Consider the following 12,012-nt stretch of genomic DNA (forward strand, 5'->3'; position numbering starts at 1 on the left):
TCTCCATGTTGAGAATCAGAGTATCTTGGTTTCTTGAAAGAATCAGTATTCTGTAGCTTGACAGTATGTTGAGTCTCTGTGGGCTGAACAGGAGTCTCATCACTTTTAATTAAAAGGACAGATGGAGCATATGTCCCAGTTCAACTTATTTCATTCTGATTCCAATAATTAACTTTCTTATTCGGACATAGGGACACGGTCTGAAGGGACACTTCATTCTTTGCACGCATTTCCATAGAAACAGTACATAGTGTTATGATGACAGCTGATATTTTCACATTTTCAAGCTAATTTCTATCTAAAAATCATTTCAGGATCCGTGGTGCCAAGTCACTGATATGTCTGTGCTATGGCTGCTTCTAGGCCTCCTTGTCCTTACAGGTGAGTGTGCTTCATTTTCCCAAATGACCTTGGAGATGGGAAAGATAAGCATGGGAATACAGTGGTATTTCTGATACTTAAAACTGCAGTGGAAAAAAAACCTGCAGTTTTTTTCCCCAAGCTGTTCAACAAATCCTGGGTTTGGTAACTGCCATCCACAGTCTCTTCCCAGATGCCTCACAAAAGCAGGGAGTTCTCCAGAATGAGGGGAGGGCTTACAGCAGCATTGCTTGAAGCCAGACTTTAAATCTATACCATTGAACAATGCTCATTGTTCCTCTATAAAAATTCTTTCACCAAAAGTGCTTACTGAATTTATTAATAGGCCATATATCTCTACAGAAGGATTAAGGTGATTTACTACTGTAAAACTAATGTAGTTCCATAGAAAACTAGCATTTTGGGGGTCAAGGAGAAGTGACTCAGTTTACCGCTGAGGCTGACGTTGTTGCCATGCTTGAATTTCAGATTTGGTCCTAAGGTTCCTTGCAATTGGGGCAAAGAGGAAGAGGTCATGTTTTTGACAAAGGAAAAGAGGAAGCATAGTGTCTTAAGAGAAGCAATTTTTTTTTTCCTGGATCTGAAATTTAAAAATTTCTCAAATGGGGCCGGCTTTACATATCTTTCTTGACCCACCAATTCAAGAAATATATATTTTTAAATTTTACAAGGAATTTTGGGACTATAACAAAGTAGGGAAGAGGAGAAAGATGGTGGAATAGAAGGATGTGAGCTCACCTCTTCTTACGGAAACACCAAAATCTCAACTAATTGCTGAACAAGCATCAACAAAAATATGCTAGGACCTATCAAAAAAGATATCCTACATCCAAAGACAAAGAAGGAGCCACAATGAGATGGTGGGGGGGGCCATAATCTGATAAAATCAAATCCCATACATGCCAGGTGGGTGACCCACAAACTGGAAAATAATCATACCACCCAAGTTCTCTCACCCGGAATGAAAATTCTGAGCCCATGTCAGGGTCCCCAGCTTGGGAGTCTGACAATGGGAGGAGGAACCCCCGGTGAATTTGCCTTTGAAGGTCAGTGGGGTTTGATTGCAGGAATTCCATAGGACTGGGGGAAACTGAGACTCCACTCTTGGAGGGTGTACATAAGGTCTCGTGCACACCAGGAATCAGGGTAAAATGCAGTGACCTCATCAGAGATGGGGTCAGACTCACCTGCTAATATCTGATGGTCTCTTGTGGAGGGAGGGGGAGTGGCTCACCATGAAGACAAGGACACTGGTGGCTGCAGTCCTTGGCATGAGCCCTCTTGGACCTGGCCCCACCCAACAGGTGGTTGGCTCCAATTCTGGGATGTCTCAAGCCAAACAACCAACAGAGTGGGAACACAGCTCCACGCATCAGCAGACAGGTTGCTTAAAGTTGTCCTGAGCACACAGCTGTCTAACAAACTATACTCCCTGACACATCCCTGTCTACCACCAGAAAGACAAGACCCAATTCCACCCACCAGTGGGCAGGTTCCAGTCCCTCCCACCAGGAAGCCTGCACAAGCCTCTTAGCCTCGTTCACCAGGGGGCAGACAGCAAGAACTACATTCCTGCAGCCTGCAAATCAAAAACTGCAATCACAGAAAGTTAGACAAAACCAGACAGCAGAGGAATATGGTCCAGATGAAGGAACAAGATAAAACCCCAGAAGAACAACTGAAGTGGAGTGAGTGGAAATAGGCAATCTACCTGAAAAAGAATTCACAGTAATGATAAGAAGGATGACCCAAGACCTTGGAAAACAATGGAGGCACAGATCAAGAAGATACAAGAAATGTTTAATAAAGACAAAGAAGAAATAAAGAGCGAACAGAGATGAACAATACAACAACCGAAATGAAAAATACACTAGAAGGAATCAATAGAAGAATAACTGAGGCAGAAGAACAGATAAGTGAGGTGGAAGGCAGAATGGCTGCAGAACAGAATGAAGAAAAAAGAATGAAAAGAAATGAGAACTGTCTAAGAGATCTCTGTGAAAACATTTAATGCACCAACATTCACACTATTGGGGTCCTAAAAAGAGAAGACAGAACAAGAGAAAGGACCTGAGAAAATATTTAAAGAGATAATAGCTGAAAACCTTCCTAACATGGGAAAGGAAGCAGTAACCCAAGTCCAGAAATAGCAGCCTCTATGGAGGAATATGCTGCTGACATATAGTAATCAAATTGACAAAAATAAAAGACAAAGGAAAAATACTAAAAGCAACAAGGGAATAGTAACAAATAATGTAGAAGGGAACTTGCATAAGATTATCAGCTGATTTCTCAGCAGAAACTCTGCAGGCTGGAAAGGCATGATACATTTAAAATGATGAAAGGGAAGAAACTACAACCAAGAATACTCTACCCAGCAAGGCTCTCATTCAGATCAAACAAAGAAACCAAAAGCTTTACGGACAAGAGAATTTGGCACCATCAGACCAACTTTGCAACTAATCCTAAAAGAACTTCTCTAGGTGGAGAAGAGAAGGCCACAACTAGAAAAAAAATTACAAATTGAAAAGTTCACCTGTAAAGGCAAACATACAGTAAAGGTAGGAAATCATCTGTACACAAATGTGATATCAGAACCAGCAAGTGTGAGAAAAGGAGTGCACAAATGCAGGATGTTGAAAATGCATCTGAAATTAGAAGACAGCAGCTTAAAACAATCTTGTTTATATACTGCTATATCAAAATCTCATGGTTAACTGCAAACCAAAAATCTACAGTAGGTACACACACAAAAAAGAAAAAGGAATCCAAACATAACACTAAAGTTAGTAAAAAAAAAATCACAGTAGAAGAGGACAAAAGAGGAAGGGAACAAAAAGGAGCTACAAAAACAAATCCAAAACAATTAACAAAATGGTAGTAAGAACACAGTGGTGGTGGTGGTTCAGTAGCTAAGTCGTGTCCAACTCTTGCAACCCCATCGACTGCAGCCTGGGATTCTCCAGGCAAGAATACTGGAGTGAGTCACCATTTCCTTCTTCAGGGGATCTTCCTGACCCAGGTTTGAACCCACAGACAAGCATCTCCTGCATTGCAGGTGGATTATTTTATCACTGAGCGACCAGAGAAGCCCTACATATTGATAATTACCTTTAACATAAATAGATTAAATGCTCCAACCAAAAGACACAGACTGGGTGAATGAATACAAACACAAGATCCGAACAGATGCTACCTACAAGTGATCTGCTTCAGATCTAGGAAAACGTACAGACTGAAACTGAGAAGATGGAAAAAGTATTCCAGGCAAATGAAAATCAAAAGAAAGCTGGAGTAGCAATATTCACATCAGACAAAATAGACTTCAAAATAAAGACTGTTACAAGAGAAACAAAAGGAACTTCGGGGAGCGTATCATATGATGTGACTAGGAAGAGGCTAGAGGGCAAGGAATCATGAGTAGCACAACCAACTACTGTTAAGGGTATTTGTCACCAATTATAAAGATAAGAGTGCACTGATTAAAAAATGAACAAGAAAATGTTGCTTGTTTAATTTTTAGTACACTCATAAAACATCAAGTCACTTCATTTCCTCATTTCTCTTAGGTTACTCATTGAAAGGTTTTAAAGTAGTATTTATTCTAAAATACCTGTATTTTCAGATGTCAACCCCATGAAATTCTTAATAAGAAAACAGAACTTTAAAATGCATTTACATAAACCTACAGTGGGTTTCCCAGGTGGTGCCAGTGGTAAAGAACCCGTCAGCCAGTGCAGGAGACGTAAGAGACACAGGTTCAATCCCTGGGTTGGGAAGATCCCTGGAGGAAGATCTTCAAGCCACCCCAGTATTCTTGCCTGGAGAATCCCATGGACAGAGGAGGCTGGCAGGCTACAGGCCTGACTACATGACTGAGTGACTTAGCACACAAACAAGCACACAGATGATGATGTGCAGCAGATATACTTCCCAAAATCTGCATATCATGAAGATTTGATGACAATCCAATTTAGTCAAAGATGAAATAAATAAAAAAGAGTAATCTAGTGGGAAGTGCTTACAAGCTGATAGCAGTGAGATGATTCTGTCAAGGGGCAGTCTTCTGCGCTCTGTTGCTGGCTCGTGTGCCCTCCTGATGTGAACTATAAATTCTAGGGAATGCTCGCCCCTTCAGTGACTAGAATGGGAGTTAGAGAGAGAGACAGAAGGGCAAGAGGGGAAAGGGAAGAAGAGGGAAGAGGAAGACTGCTGCAGAGACCTGGTCCTGGACCTCACAGTGCATCCTCCCCTCTTTGCTGTCTTAGGCTCCCACCTAGAAGTGTGCCCTAGAGCAGGGGAAGCCAACTCTGAGTCCAGTTTATCAGCTGTGCCTTCACTTTAACTCTGGGTTGAGCTCTCAAGGAGATCAGGCTTCACACTGTGTGTTTCTCCCGAGCAAGCACAAGTGTCTCCCCAGACTACAGAGTGAGGAGTATGAGGGAGAAGCTCTGAGGGCTCGCCTAAGACTCAAGATGCAGACTAGCTTACGGGAGCGCAGGATCTCTGCTCTGATTCCAAGATACCCACCCAGCAGCACTGTTCAGCTCCAGAGGTGTGCAAGGCTTATAACTCCAACTGTTCCTCAAGTCCATGGAAGAGGAGGTGAGACACTAGTTTCTGTAATCACTTAGTCGCCATACTATAAATTTCAGAATGCTTTCCATGGCTGCGTGATTGCCACTGTCATTGATTTTTGTCCAGATATTTTTATTAATGCCACTTCGTAATGGACAGAGTAGGATTAGAACTCCTAGTTCAGTGTCTCAGACTGGCACTTCCTCCATTTGTAGGTCATCAGAAAGCAGCAGTTGGGGATGCCGTGGAGACATCCGGACCCTCCACACCCCTGGGGTGTCTTGTGGCATCGGAAGGCGTCAAGGCCTGAGCTACTGCGGTATTCATCATCTTTCTGTCCACCCTGCCTTCCTCCTCTTCTTCCTCTTTCTCTCAGAAGGTGATTCCTTTCAGCAAAGGTGTCTTCCACAGGGCTCTGACGCTTCCCTCAGGAGGCCACCCTAGGCCTCTCTGTCCTTTCCCACAGTTTTGATCCTTTCGGCATATCCTTCAGGTCCCCACTGCCTCCCACAGCCCCACCTGGTGGAGTGGTGAAGAGGGTACTAGATGTGGGGTCCACAGAGCTTGTCTGAGTGTCTTGGTTCTGGGGCTTCAGCAAGTCACTCAGCTCTCCTGAGTGTCCACGGGAAGTATAGCACCTACTGTAAGGTGGATGAGAGTGCTTGTGAAACCAGTAAAATAGCCAGGTAAACTAGTATTGATCTTCTTTTTTTGTCATTTCTCATTGTTTCTCAAAAGTTTAAGCTCACATGCTTTCTGGGTGTCATTTTAGGGTAGAAAGGTGGGCAGGGGTGAGCATACCTGCCAGGGAAACTCTCTGAGGACTCCTTGAAGGGTTGGGAAAACTTTTCTCTCACATTCTGTGTGTATGGGAGCTGGTTTTCCTGGGTCCCTCTGGGATGCTTAGGGGCCAATGGTGCCTGTGGAATTTCCCAGGTTGGCCAGAGCAGCCCCTGAGAGCCCAGCTGAGGAGCACAAAGGCCACTTCTCTGGGCATAGTGTCTCAAGTTCAAAGGAAGAGAATTACAATCTCAGGTCTAGGAATGGCCATCAGGGATTTCAGACCCAAACTTGGACTTTTCAGTCCTAGACCACTGCCCAGACCCCTGGAGTGCATTTTCTCTCTCCTCTTGAGTTCCTGTTTCAGCATAAATCACCTCAACCTTCCTCCTTCCTTCTATGTTTGCTGTAGGAGTTCATGCTTCTGAAAGACTGGCTGAAATAGACATGCCGTCCCTCCTGAGATATCGACCTATCATACATACTGTTGGCCAGAAGTACTGCCTGGACCCTGCTGTGATCACTGGTGTCTTGTCCAGGCAGTCTCATGGCAGCAACGTCCTGGCCAATGTGGACGGTGTGGGTGATGGGGTCAGGGTGGTACAGGTAACCTGCCATCAGTCATGATATCTCATATGTCACTTCTTGCAACCCAAGGGGTTCCTTCACATTTGTTAATTTTTAAAGAAAATATTTATTTATATTTATTTATTTGGCTGCCCTGGGTCTTAGTTGCAGCATGTGGGATCTAGTTCCCTGACCAGGGATTGAATCTGGGTTCCTTGCATTGGGAGCATGGAGTCTTAGCCACTGAATCACCAGGGAATGCAACGTTCAAAAAAAACTCAACATTCAAAAAACTAAGATCGTGGTATCTGGTCCCATCACTTCATGGCAAATAGATGGAGAAACAATGGAAACAGTGAAAGACTTTATTCCCTTGGGCCGCAAAATCAATGCAGATGATGACTGTAGCCATGAAATTAAAAGATGCTTGCTCCTTGAAAGAAAAGCTATGACAAACCTAGATGGCATATTAAAAAGCAGAGGCATCACTTTACCGACAAAGGTCTGTATAGTCAAAGCTACGGTTTTTCCAGTAGTCATGGATGGATGTGAGAGCTGGACCATAAAGAACGAAGAGAGCCAAAGAATTGATGCTTTCAAACTGTGGCTCTGGAGAAGACTCTTAAGAGTCCCTTGGATAGCAAAGAGATCAAACCAGTCATTCGTAAAGGAAATTAACCCTGAATATTCAATGGGACTTTCCTGTAGCTCAGATAGTAAAGAATCTGCCTGCAATGCAGGAGACCTGGGTTCGATCCCTCGATCAGGAAGATTCCCTGGAGAAGGAAATGGCAACAAGCTCCAGTACTCTTCCCTGGAGAAGTCCATGGACAGAGGAGTCCGGTGGGCTATAGTCCATGTGACTGCAGAGAACGAGCAACTCACACACTCATTTGAAGGACTGATGCTGAAGCTGGAGCTCCAATACTTTGGCCACCTAATTCAAAAAGCCAACTCATTGGGAAAGACTGATGCTGGGAAAGACCAAGAAGAGGAGGAGAAGGGGGCAGCAGAGGATGAGATGGTTGGATGGTATCACTGACTCAATGGACATGAGTTTGAGCAAGCTCTGGGACATGGTGAAGGAGAGGAAAGCCTGGCGTGCTGCTCCATGGGGTCACAAAGATATGACTTAGTGACTGAACAACAAGATCACCAGGGAAGCCCTCCCCTCTTTTTATGTCCTTCACATATATTGTTGCTGATGGCTTCCCTGGAGCAGTTTCACAGGATACAGAGTGAAAGGTGCTCCCTGGAGCTGGAAGAGCCCAGCCCTGCCTGAGAGATGGGACCAGCACGTCTGCCTTGCTTAGAGCCATAATTTCTTCAACCATACCCTATTCTGGATTTCCAATAAGGTGATGGTGCATGAGAGAGATCACAGACTGAGTTCTTGCTCTGTTGTAACCATGTGACCTTGGATAAATCACTTACTCTCCCTGGATCTCGGTTTCCTCATCGACAAAATGCAATCTCAGAGAATCATTATGAAGATTCAATGAAACAATGTGAAAAAGTAGTTGGTATTTGGTGGATTCTCAGCAAATACTGAATTTGTCTTTCCCTTGTCTTCTGTCTACACAATTCTTAGTTGTGAAGATCGGTTTCATTTTTGTGCTAATTCTGGCCAGTATCACTTACAACCAGATAGAACATTTAAGGGAACTGTTGAATTCCACTGTTAAATTAACTCTGTGCTGGGGGAACTGAAATGGCAAAGATGACAATGAGGCTTTTTCCTCTGTATTTCACATTATTGTTTTAGTTGTTGAGAAACCTTTAAGTATTGCAGTCATAATTTAAGCTTTCAGGAAAACATATTCCTCAATGACCTTTAAACAGGCTACCCAAAGTATGTGACACTTGACAATTTAAAGGTACTTTCAAAAACTTTATCTTCTTTTGATTGGGGACTCACCCAGATGGGGTTGGAGGGGGTGGGGGAAGACAAGTCATCCATCCTGTACAAGTTAGCAAGTGGATTTGCAAGGACAGAGTCATTGCTGCAAAGTCACCTGGCAGCTGGAAAATGCAGAACTGGGACCGAGGACAGCATTAGTGATGTTGTCACCAGCGTCATTTCTCCTGCCCTGTTCTGCCTTCTTTCTAAAATCTCATTCTTGGGGAAGGACGAGCCATCTCCCCAGAGTCAGACATTTCTCCCACGTATGGTGAGACGCACATGCTGCTGCTGCTGCTGCTAAGTCGCTTCAGTCGTGTCCGACTCTGTGCGACCCCATAGACAGCAGCCCACCAGGCTCCCCCGTCCCTGGGATTCTCCAGGCAAGAACACCGGAGTGGGTTGCCATTTCCTTCTCCAATGCATGAAAGTGAAAAGTGAAGTCGCTCAGTCGTGTCCAACTCTTAGCAACCCCGTGGACTGCAGCCTACCAGGCTCCTCCATCCATGGGATTTTCCAGGCAAGAGTACTGGAGTGGGGTACCATTGCCTTCTCCCAAGACGCACATAGTGTCTAAGAAAAGTCAGAAATAGCTTCAGACATTCAGGTATCTGGAAGAAGAGTTACGAGTACAGATAGAAAAGCCCCTTTCTAACCTTTTCTGGGGGTGGGGGGTTGTGTTTGCAGCATGGGAGGAGGGCATCAGACTGGTCCCTACACTGTGTCACCTCTGATTTCCAGCTGCGTCCGTCACCATTACCCTGAAACCCTTGCCCCAACTTGTAGCTTTACTATTTACCCTTGGGGAGATTGAAGGTGGCAATGGTTCTGCCAAAGGAGGAGGAGAGAAAAAGAAGGGAAATGAAAAAGTAGCCTTGATCCCAGGAAGCTGCGAGACCCACTGCCTCTCTTCCTGCAGGACCCTGGTCTTTATGCCCCACATCCTGGTTCAGTGAGGCCCAGGTTTCCCGAGTGACTGAAGTACTGAATGTAAGAATCAAAGAAACCCAGAGGAGGTTCCCAACCTAGACCCCTGACCAGTACCTGAGAGGTGCGTGTTCCCCATGGGTCAGTTTCCCAGAGTGAAATTAACAGGAATGCAATATAATATGTTGCATCCGATTCCCCCAAACTCAGTTGCCTCCTGAAAAGCAACTCAGAAAGAGAATCTGAGTTAACTGCTGAGCACCCTGCCACGTGAGGGGCTGTGGGGTCAGCATTAACCAACGTCACAAATTCTAGGTGGACTCTGTGCCTACACTGGAGGTGCTGGCTACATCCGAAGCAGCCAGGACCTGAGCTGTGACTTCTGCAATGATGTCCTTGCACAAGCCAAGTACTTCAAGAGACAAGGCTTCTAAAACTTCAGCTCAAACCTAAGATCCCTATCATGCAGCCGGCCTCAGTTGTTACATAAATAAAAGTAGCCAATGAGGCCAATACCTGTGAATCTGAGTTTGCCTGAATGTCGTCAAAATAACGTGAATCACATTAAAGGATTATTACCTGCATTTTGTGGTCTGATGTGTGTGTAAATAAAGGGCTGTGTCTCTTTAAAGGTATTTTTATTGGGCTTCCCAGGTGGCTCAGTGGGAAAGAATCTACCTGCCAAGACACAGGAGACATGGGTTTGGTCCTTGGATTGGGAAGATCCCCTGAAGAAGGAAATGGCAATCCACTCTAGTATTCTTGCCTGGGAATTCTCATGGACAGAGGAGTCTGGCAGGCTACGGTCCATGGGGTTGCAAAGAGTTGCACATGACTGAGCATATACACACGCATATACATGTGTATATGCATGAGTTGTACTGTGGATTTCCATGAAATGCTTCCAGTACCTCATCGGCCTGCATTGCTGGATTAGGAAATAAAAATACTAGATTCTAGTTAAATTTGAATTCCAGATAAATGATTTTTTTTTAGTCCAAGTCCCACGCAATATTTGGAACACAACCTAGACAGTGTACTAAAAAGCAAAGACATCACTTTTCCCAGAAAGGTCCATATAGTCAAGGCTATGGTCTTTCCAGTAGTCATGTATGGATGTGAGAATTGGACCATAAAGAAGGCAGAGAGCCAATCACCAAAGAATTGATGCTTTCAAACTGTGGTACTGGAGAAGAATCTTGAGAGTCCCTTGGAGATCAAACCAGTCAATCCTAAAGGAAATCAACCCTTAATACTCACTGAAAGGACTAATGCTGAAGCTGAAACTCCAGTGCTTTGGCCACCTGAGGCGAAGAGCTGATTCATTGGAAAAGACTCTGATGCTGGGAAAGGTTGAAGACAAAAGGAGAAGAGGGCAACAGAGGATGAGATGGTTGAATGGCATCACCGATTCAATGGACATGAACTTGGGCAAACTCCAGGAGATGGTGAGGGACAGGAGGGCCTGAGGTGCTGCAGTCCATGAGGTTGCAAAGAACTGGGCATGACTTGGTGACTGAACAACAGTTGTTGTCTATCTGAAATTCAAACATAACTGGACATTTGGTTATTGTGTCTGGCAACCCTATCACTTATTTCTTTGAAAAATTCATAGTTTCAAACTTTTATTGAAAACTTTTAATGAGAAAAAGGGTAAGAAGGTGGCCAGACCCATCTGCTGAGGGGAATAGCTTTGAAACAGTAGGGAAGGTGGTAAGGCACAATCTTTAAAAAAAAAAAAAAAAGTCATTGAGGATATAACAAAAGCTAGTTAGAACTAACTAGGTCCAAGAGTGTGAACATTTTACTTCTGGTACACCCTGATATTGGAAAAGATTGAAGGCAAAAGGAGAAGGGAGCAGCAGAGGATGAGATGGTTAGATAGCATCACTAACTAATGGACATGAATTTCAGCAAACTCTGGGAGGCAGTGCAGGACAGAGGAGCCTGGCATGCTGCAGTTCATGGGGGCACAAAGAGTCATATATGACTTAGTGACTGAACAACAAAGACCCTGAGTCTCAGTTTATGCCCATTCAAATATATTAGCTAAATGACATACCCCCAGGTACCATGACAGTTCGGAGGTCCACCGTGAAGGGCCAAAAAGTGGGCAGTGGCCCAATTCCTAGAAATCTTTGCCTCTTCTCCAAAATAGTTGTTATAATCCTCTCACTCATTACCTTGTGAAATTACACAGCCCATAAAAGCTGATCACCCCCTATTTCAGGGCCTCTCACTTTCGGAGATGGCCCATAGTCTATCTGTGTGGTGTTTCTCCCAGGGCCTCTCTCCCTTCCTGAGACAACCCCATGCACTGGGGTGGCTCTTACTTTTTGATACAGTTTGCATTCTGTTTATGGAATGTGTGTTTCTCTAAATTAATCTACTTGTTAGCTACCGCCTTGCTGGGAGCCACCATGGGAGATCCCACCCACGACAAAGGTCATGCAGAGAAGACCTGATAGGCGAAGGCAGATCAGGATTCGAGGGGCTCCCTGGACCTGCTCAAGCATCTACCCCCAAAACCAGAATCTGTCTGTCTTACTATTTTATGTCTTTCACCAACTCTTCTGACATTAACAGGGGGCTATCCCCGACCACATTTTTCTGGAAAAAAACTCAACTTAGGGCTCTAGCTAATAAGTCTGTTAGACATGATAGGAGTGTTTAAAATCAAACCCCCTCTGCTGGCGTTCTAGCTTGTCTGACAGGTTTATCCAGACTCTTGCAGCTACGCATAAGATTATTCACAGCCTTCCAACTGTGAGAGGCATAGGAAGCCTAAAATTATAGAGCCTTTCAAAGAGTTAAAAACTATTAGAGTAGTGCTGGTGTAGGATTTCACTCTTGAGCCAATGCTTGCTGCCAAGTTCCCA

At 44.3% G+C, this 12,012-nt stretch overlaps 1 protein-coding gene across 1 annotated transcript; it reads left to right on the forward strand.

Moving 5' to 3' along the window:
* Positions 1-338: 338 nt before the first annotated feature.
* On the forward strand, positions 339-9,697 carry LYG1 (lysozyme g1). Its single transcript, XM_012173788.5, is given in 6 exon segments — positions 339-385; positions 5,175-5,278; positions 6,152-6,309; positions 8,229-8,233; positions 9,103-9,257; positions 9,449-9,697. Coding segments are annotated over 6 exon segments (588 nt in total). The 3' UTR covers positions 9,568-9,697.
* The last annotated feature ends 2,315 nt before the right edge of the window (positions 9,698-12,012 follow it).

The sequence above is a fragment of the Ovis aries genome, chromosome 3 (assembly GCF_016772045.2).
Source record: "Ovis aries strain OAR_USU_Benz2616 breed Rambouillet chromosome 3, ARS-UI_Ramb_v3.0, whole genome shotgun sequence".
Classification (NCBI taxonomy): Eukaryota; Metazoa; Chordata; class Mammalia; order Artiodactyla; family Bovidae; genus Ovis; species Ovis aries.